We start from the raw sequence: 8,843 nt of genomic DNA on the forward strand, positions 1-8,843 counted from the left end.
ATCGGTCAGACCGCATAACAACATACGTTTTCCCTTTGTCATCGGTATGTTACTTGCCCGAGATTCGATCGTCGGTATCCAATACCTAGTTCAATCTCGTTACCGGCAAGTCTCTTTACTCGTTCCGTAATACATCATCTCACAACTAACATATTAGTTGTAATGCTTGCAAGGCTTATGTGATGTGTATTACCGAGAGGGCCCAGAGATACCTCTCCGACAATCGGAGTGACAAATCCTAATCTCGAAATACGCCAACCCAACATCGACCATTGGAGACACCTGTAGTACTCCTTTATAATCACCCAGTTACGTTGTGACGTTTGGTAGTACCCAAAGTGTTCCTCCGGTAAACAGGAGTTGCATAATCTCATAGTCATAGGAACATGTATAAGTCATGAAGAAAGCAATAGCAACATACTAAACGATCGGGTGCTAAGCTAATGGAATGGGTCATGTCAATCAGATCATTCTACTAATGATGTGACCTCGTTAATCAAATAACAACTCATTGTTCATGGTTAGGAAACATAACCATCTTTGATTAACGAGCTAGTCAAGTAGAGGCATACTAGTGACACTTTGTTTGTCTATGTATTCACACATGTATTATGTTTCCGGAAAATACAATTCTAGCATGAATAATAAACATTTATCATGATTATAAGGAAATAAATAATAACTTTATTATTGCCTCTAGGGCATATTTCCTTCAAGAACATCATCATCGTCACCACGCCGTCGTGCTGATGGAACTCTCCCTCAAAGCTCGGCTGGATCAGAGTTTAAGGGACGTCATCGAGTTGAACGTGTGCAGAACTCGAAGGTGCCGTGCGTTCGGTACTTGATCGGTCGGATCGTGAAGACGTACGACTACATCAACCGCGTTGATATAACACTTCCGCGAACGGTCTACAAGGGTATGTAGACAACACTCTCCCCTCTCGTTGCTATGCATCACCATGATCCTGCGTGTGCGTAGGAAATTTTTGAAATTACTACGTTTCCCAACAGTTGTTACCTTTACCTGCTATCCTACTGCTTAGTATATGATGCTAGTGTTTCATCAGTGGCCCTACACTCTTGTCCGTCTGCCATCCTATACTACTGGGGCGTGATCACTCGGGAGGTGATCACGGGCATATACTATATACTTTACACTGTTACATTACCTGTGATACTATTCGGAGATGGGGATGAAGGGGCAGGTGGTTCCACCCAGGTAGTGGTGGGCCTGGGTTCCCGACGGCCCCCGACTGTTACTTTGTGGCGGAGCGACAGGGCAGGTTGGACCACCTAGGAGAGAGGTGGGCCTGGCCCTGGTCGGCATTCGCGGATACTTAACACGCTTAACGAGATCTTGGTATTTGATCTGAGTCTGGCCACTGGCCTATACGCACTAACCAACTACGCGAGAAAGTTATGGGCACTCGACGTCGTGGTACCAGCCGAAGCCTTCGTGACGTCAGCGACTGAGCGGCGCGCGCCGGATTGGAACGTAAGCCTGCTCTTGTATTAAGGGGGCTAGTTCTGCTTCCGGCCGCCCTCGCAACGTGCAGGTGTGCAATGGGCAATGGGCCCAGACCCCTGCGCCATAGGATTTAGACCGGTGTGCTGACCTCTCTGTTGTGCCTAGATAGGGCTGCGACGTGTTGATCTTCTGAGGCCGGGCATGACACAGAAAAGTGTGTCCGGACAAAGGGGATCGAGCGTGTTGGGAAATGTGGTGCACCCCTGCAGGGAAGTTAATCTATTCGAATAGCCGTGATCTTCGGTAACAGGACGACTTGGAGTTGTACCTTGACCTTATGACAACTAGAACTGGATATTTAATAAAAACACACCCTTCTAAGTGCCAGATACAACCCGATGGTCGCTCACTAACAGGGCGGCGAGGTGAGGATCACCGGGTAGGATTATGCTACACGATGCTACTTGGTGAACTTACCATCTACTCTCTTCTACATGCTGCAAGATGGAGGTGGTCAGAAGCGTAGTCTTCGACTGGATAAGCTATCCCCCTCCTATTCTGGCATTCTGCAATTCAGTCCACCGATATGGTCCTTTACACATATACCCATGCATATGTAGTGTAGCTCCTTGCTTGCGAGTACTTTGGATGAGTACTCACGGTTGCTTTCTCCCCTTTTCCCTCTTTCCTTTCTCTCTGGTTGTCGCAACCAGATGCTGGAGCCCAGGAGCCAGACGCCATCGTCGACGACGACTCCTACTACACCGGAGGTGCCTACTAATACGTGCAGGCCGCTGACGACGATCAGGAGTAGTTTAGGAGGATCCCAGGCAGGAGGCATGCGCCTCTTTCGATCTGTATCCTAATTTGTGCTAGCCTTCTTAAGGCAAACTTGTTTAACTTATGTCTGTACTCATATATTGTTGCTTCCGCTGACTCGTCTATGATCGAGCACTTGTATTCGAGCCCTCGAGGCCCCTGGCTTGTAATATGATGCTTGTATGACGTATTTTATTTTTAGTGTTGTGTTGTGATATTTTTCCGTGAGTCTCTGATCTTGATCGTACACGTTTACGTGTATGATTAGTGTATGATTGAATCGGGGGCGTCACAGTGCTGGTCGCCGGTGACGGGGCCCCACACCAGGACATGGAGACGCTTACGAAGGAAGATGAGCATGAGGCCATGGTGACATCCAAGGGACATAGAGCAGCTGTCGTAGTCATCGTACTGGAAGGAGAAGCGCCCGGGAGGGACGCGATTGGGGGCCTCCAGAGTGGGTACGAAGGAGAGGCCACTAAATCTGTCGAAGAACCCGAGGAGGGGAGGGTTGCAGCAGTGGCGGAGGCGGAAGCGGCGGAGAAGCCGGGGTCGGAGACGAGGCGGCGCCAGCGCTTGCAGACGAGGGACGCGCACGGGAGGGAGGAGGGCTGCGGGGGAAGGCGGAGCAGGATCTCGCAGAGGAGGTCGTCGTCTCCCAGGGGCGCGGCCGCCGGCGAGAGGGCGTGGCGGCGGCGGCTGCCCATTTTGCCCTAGAGCTCGCTCGTGTGGGGAATGGTGGCGGAGAGGCACTGAAGACGCTGGCTGGCAGTGAGAGAGAGCCCGTGTCTTCTTTGTGTTTTGATGGTTCGAGAGCCCATGGCCCATGACTACACTGAAGAAGCCCACGGTCTGCTTTCCCCTTTTTCTTGTAATAATAGGCTGCTAAAACGGACTCGCACCGCAAAATATTGAAAATTACTACGGGAATTCGTTCTATTTTTTTTAACAAAATGGGAATTCTTTTCAGTCCTGAAAACTTCCATCGCACTCACTTCAACTGTAAATTAAGTGATACTTGTTCCAAATATATATTTAATATATATTGTTAATGAAGAAAATAGTTTCTATTTTGTTTAAGTTTAATTGAACAATCAAAGTTGTCAAAAAATCGTTCTCAAGAATATGATTATGTTTCTTGGAATTTGTAGGAACCAGTATAATTGTATTCCGTTTAACCCCTAAATTAATAATACCTGAGGAAATAACAACTCCTACTACCCGTGTGGAGAACAGTTTCGCTAACACGGCGCACATTCAAGGTGGTTTTAGACACACATTATGTGACGTCATGGCTCTTGTGGCAAATCGATTATTTTTCTTCAAAGATTTCACATGAGTTGGAGACAAACAACGAGAAAATAATAATTAATCATATGATATACCTATTAAATATAGTTATCACATCATCTTTGCTCATTAGATATGTAGAAACACCGTGAATATACTACTATTTGACTGAAGCAAGTCACTGTGCCTTTATCATGCCAGTTGGCTTATTGTGTCCAGAAATTACATAACAGAGCAAGTTAGCAAGTCATCTGCTTCTGTCAGCTGTAAAATGTGTTCTGCTTCATACACCACTAATGCAGAAGTTTTTTTTCCGGAACGGATGCAGAAGTTTGTAAATCTCAAAGCAAAGATGCCTATCAGTGCAAAGAGACATAAAAAAAAGTTCGCCAACTTACCCAAGCCTTCCCACCATCGCAAAGGAAGCAGCAGGAAGTTGCATTCCATCATACATGAGCATCTTCCATCTCCAGGTCACACTGATGGGATTCAACATTCATTAGTCACAACTATCCAAAGTAAGCTTACCAAGCTCAAAACCAGGTACAGATTCAAGCAAACACACGCACAAATTACAACATCGAAATCCCGCGATGATGATACAACACAGAAGGTAATCAAACGCATACACAAACTAAAAGCAAGTTCACTTCAGAGCTGAATACTGTATGCTGCTAGATAGAGGTTCAGTTTTCCATGTCAGGCATACAGTTGGAAGAAACTATACTCGACAGACCATTTCTGCATCTCAGCCACCAGAATGTAAATGTAGATACCTGCAGAGCATGTAATATCATCAGTAAAAAACTTGTACTACATACAGGAAAAGTTATTGGGAGTTATTCTCATAACTCTTCTATGACTCAAACCATCACAATTGTGGGTGTCATAAGCTCCAGAGTTAAACCATCACAGCATCATTGGACAAAATCAACACATGAAACAAAGAACAACAGGCAATATGTAGTGTAGTAGCAGACCTTCAACTTCTAATATTGTAAGTTTTTGGCAACACTCTTATGCGTAGAGGCTCATGGAGTAGGATAGCAGGTTTCTAACTCTTGGGCATACTTTTTAGGAATTCAAGGGCTAGCTAGTCACTGACAAATCGATTTTCATCAAAAAATTCTTGCAGTACAAGCCTCTAGCAAGGGATCATGCATCATCTTACTATACCTGAGACTTCCTTCAATCCAACATGATTGTTATCTTTTTACTCTCTACGCCATCAAGCAATACATTCAGAGTCATGCTATGCACGCGGCAAATTTTGAACGATTCGCACACAAAGATTGAATCCAGCCGGACATGCATATGAGTGAGAAGGGCACTAGCCACTGGATTTGCACGTCATGCACAGCTCGGGCAGAAGTATCGTGTGTGGAGCAGTTTCGATACATTCACCACAACTTTAATAATAATATGTTAGTAAAATTAAAAAAACGGCATTAGTGATAGAATCAATTTTTATGGTGATTCTAGTCCTGCCAAAATTGAAGTATTAAACATCAATAGTGGCCAAAACTGAAGAAATTATACACCACACAAAGCATACTACCAATAGTTTGGACCAGCCAAATTGTATTAGTGGCCAATGGCCAATTACAGGTTTGCTGGATAAGTAGTCGCATGCTGAGAAAATGTTTAACCGAACAGCCTAAAACTAGAATAGTCGTCCATAAAACCAGAGTGACTGCAGTTAAGAAGATAGACAGTAGTATAAGTTTAACGAAGGCGTACTCTTAAAGTATTGTGACAATCATTAGTTCACTACTAGGTATCACAATGATCCAAAATAAGCAGCAAAGTGAAATGGCACACCTATAAGTCCGCTTAAAAAAAGAATTTGAAACCAGATGAATTGGCAGTTATCAATCACTTATGAAAACGGGACAACATTCAGATCACACTAGGGCATGATAGACCCATGAACAGAAAAAAAAAACAGAAGTTAAAGGCAATTCAGCAAGAGCAAAGGTAAAATAGAAATATACCCCGGAAGCACAACAAAGGATTAGTAGTTTTCATTTACTACCACCTAGCATGAAAGCATTCTCATCTGGCTAAGAAAAAAAAGCATTTTCATCTCTGAGCAGGCATCGATATTTGCACAAATAGGGAATGAGGAATGGTCCTAAGCTGCCAGTCAATGGAGGGGCTAGAGGGAGAAGAGCCCACCCACTACCAGCAAGAACTTAGGGAGTACACTGTAGGAGGTAAAGCGTAAGCAAGGAGGCTGAATGGAATTGAGGGCAAACAAAAGAGCACATTCAGTAGAGAGGGGGTAGAAGATCAGCAATTTAAAGGCACGGGGAACAGAACGGAGAGCTGCTGAGGAAGGAATGAGAAAGCAGGGCCTGGAGAAAAGATTCAAGATTTAGCCTGGCATCAAAGCATGATATGAGGTGGCTAGGTGGGTAATAACAGACCAGCAGAGCAAAGAGTGTAGAGAAAATCTTAAGAGTCCTTGCTTGCAATTTGGTACTTGAGAAATTACATTGCAGTAAAAAGGGAATCAATGCATCTTTTTAAGAATAGCTCAGATACCTAAACATACATGCAAAAGATAAGCTTACCTACTCAACCAGTACATCACATAGCATACCTAACCGGAAAATCATCTTATGTGCTGTGCAAGATATCAGCTCCATCATGTCTACCACCAATGCTTGTTTCTGCAAGCATAAGAAGTCAAGCAACCAATGATATTCAAATGAAAAGCCAAATGGATATGAGGAGGCATCAACAAGATACTATTTATACAACATTAGGGATACACAAACAAAACCATATCTACTGTCAGAGTTGGTAAATAATCTCATCTTATCTTGAGAAATAAACTGCAGCTACCTCATACAATTCATGTGATGAGGCACGAACTAGCATGACGCTAATGCTGGTTTCAGAACAACACAATGTCGGCAATTGTCACAAGCGAACAACCTGACTTGGTTAGTAGCAAAGGCATGTACAGCTGCATTATTTCGCATACATCAATACACAAGCAACAATGAAATTTAGTTCAACTATCACAGAAAGAATTTGCCAATCTTGGTATCCATTGTTTTTTCCTCGAACATGCACCCAAATGTGTGACGTTGTGCATTAGAAGAAACGGCAAGATGACCCAAAAGTTCAAGAGGCTGAAACTCAATAAAACAGAAACAGAACACAAAAGGAAAAAAATAAAAAGGCAGCCCGGTGCACGTAGCTCCCGCTTGCACAGGGTCCGGGGAAGGGCACAAAAGGAAAAAAATAAAACAAAGAGAAAACTAAAGCAAAACTGGGGCTGCGCCAGGGAATTAATCCAGCGTCCGGCCATGCTGGTGGAGCCATCTCAGAGCTTTGTCTCTATCCATTGTTTTATTGTATGGGTTTTCATATAATAAAGTAATAAAAACAATTTGCTAGCTCTGACTTGAACCACACAAATTACAGAAATGAAGCTTAGCAGTAAGTAGATCAGTGAATCCACCACCTGGCTATATAACATGAAGAAAATTAGATACCACTAACAGATACTCCCTCCGGATTTGAAAGAAAAGCATGAGATCTTGAGCGAAGATTAAGGAGGGAAACCGCAAGTTATTTCTTTCCATGTTTACCCCTGAGCGCAGAGATTAAGAAGGAAAAAGTGGGCCTCCGCTTTACACCCCTCCGTTTCTCACGCACGAATTACGTGACACATGTGCAGGAGGAAGACAAAGGGGCGGAGTTTGTATGGGAGGGGATTTAACGCAAGCCGGTTTTTCAGGATGGGGAATGGGATAAGCAGGGTTAGTTTTGTCCATCCAACACTAATAACCTTTCCGATACCCTTCTTTGGCGCAAAACGGTTGGTGTTTTTTCCACACCTTCCTTTCAAATAAGAAGGGAGTACTACTTTACAGATCATAATTATAACATAAAACGCTACCATGCAAGCATAAGAAAAGAACTCCGCATAGCTTCATCGCAATATGTTGAGGGTGTCATCAAGCATCAAAAGAGAAGTGTCATGAAACTAATTATATGGAAGTTTATAAACAGTACGTATTTTCATCAACCAATTATTGAAAACTAACTTTCTTTTGTTATACAAAGGTTGTAAAGCAAGCTATTACCTGCAGTATAGACACTTTCGAATGGTTGATAGAAAGAGATTCTGGTTTCCACGAGCTTCTTGAGCTGCGACGACTCAAGCTGGAACATGAAGAGACTGCCTTCTGTCCACATGAGAGCCACATTATTCTCCTCAGCAAATCCTACTATCATTGGAGACTCTCTCTCCTTTGAATCCAGAGGAAATAGCTTGTCCATTTCAATTGTTCTTCCCAGCACCCACGAAGCAAAACAGTCACAAATGACTTTCGTCTTCCACAATTGAACACTGAACTTTGATACAAATAGGAAACCAAGCCCTCCATCATCTGCCCGCATAACCGAGAAGTTGATATCACTGTCATACAAGTCCACCGGTGAAGGTATCACGGCTAGGCTGTCCCTATCCAAATCAAATTGGAGGATGTTGTACGAGCTATCCCGAAGCCACCAGTAAAGGGAATCCCCAACCAGCACAGCGGGTATGTTGCAAGAAATCATGGTCGGGCATTCAAACGGTGGCAAGTCTTGTGCTTGCAATTGGAAGCGGGATTCGGACGCCGGTGGAAGCGGTGTTGAGATTATATCACTCCATGTGTTGGTCTCCGACAAGTAAGCGCTGGCGATGGCTCTTGTATGGTCTTGTGTCTCGGTGGTGCTTACCAAGGCCACCAGGAAGTGGTGGTCGTCTACGGCAGAGCGAAGCACCGCCCCGCCGATCGGGCTGTCCGAGTCGCACCCGAATCCCGGGGGGACGGCAATCCAGTGCTTGTCGCCGGTGACGGGGTCCCAGACCAGCAACTGGTTCGTGGGTCTGTTCAAGATTAGCACCAGGCCATGACGGCTTCCAAGGGACCTGAACCAGTCGTCGTCGCCGCGCTGCAGGGAGAAGCGCCCCGGCGGGAAACGATCCGGGGCCTCGAGGGTGGGCACGAAGGAGCGGCAGCCGTACATGTCGAAGAAACCGAGGAGCGGAGGGTTGGGGCGGTGGTGGCGGCGGAAGCGGCGGAAGAAGCCGGGGTCGGAGGCGATGCGGCGCCAGCGATTGGAGACGAGCGAGGCGCGAGGGAGGGAGGACGGCTGCGGGGGGAGGCGGAGGAGGATCTCGGTGAGGACGTTCTCGTCCTCCAGCGGCGGCGCCGCCGTCGGCAAAGGGTGGGGGCGGCTCATCTCGCCCTACTCA

General features: G+C 45.4%; 1 protein-coding gene across 1 annotated transcript; it reads right to left on the minus strand.

Annotated features, from left to right (window-relative positions):
- Positions 1-3,955: 3,955 nt before the first annotated feature.
- On the minus strand, positions 3,956-8,830 carry LOC119315583 (putative F-box protein At3g49980). Its single transcript, XM_037590146.1, has 3 exons — positions 7,684-8,830; positions 6,157-6,255; positions 3,956-4,356 (listed from the first exon to the last, which is right to left on the minus strand). Exons 1-2 carry the CDS (start codon positions 8,828-8,830, stop codon positions 6,203-6,205), a joined length of 1,200 nt encoding a protein of 399 aa, XP_037446043.1. The 3' UTR covers positions 3,956-4,356; positions 6,157-6,202.
- Between the last annotated feature and the right edge of the window lie 13 nt (positions 8,831-8,843).

This window comes from Triticum dicoccoides, chromosome 6A (assembly GCF_002162155.2).
Source record: "Triticum dicoccoides isolate Atlit2015 ecotype Zavitan chromosome 6A, WEW_v2.0, whole genome shotgun sequence".
Lineage (NCBI taxonomy): Eukaryota > Viridiplantae > Streptophyta > Magnoliopsida > Poales > Poaceae > Triticum > Triticum dicoccoides.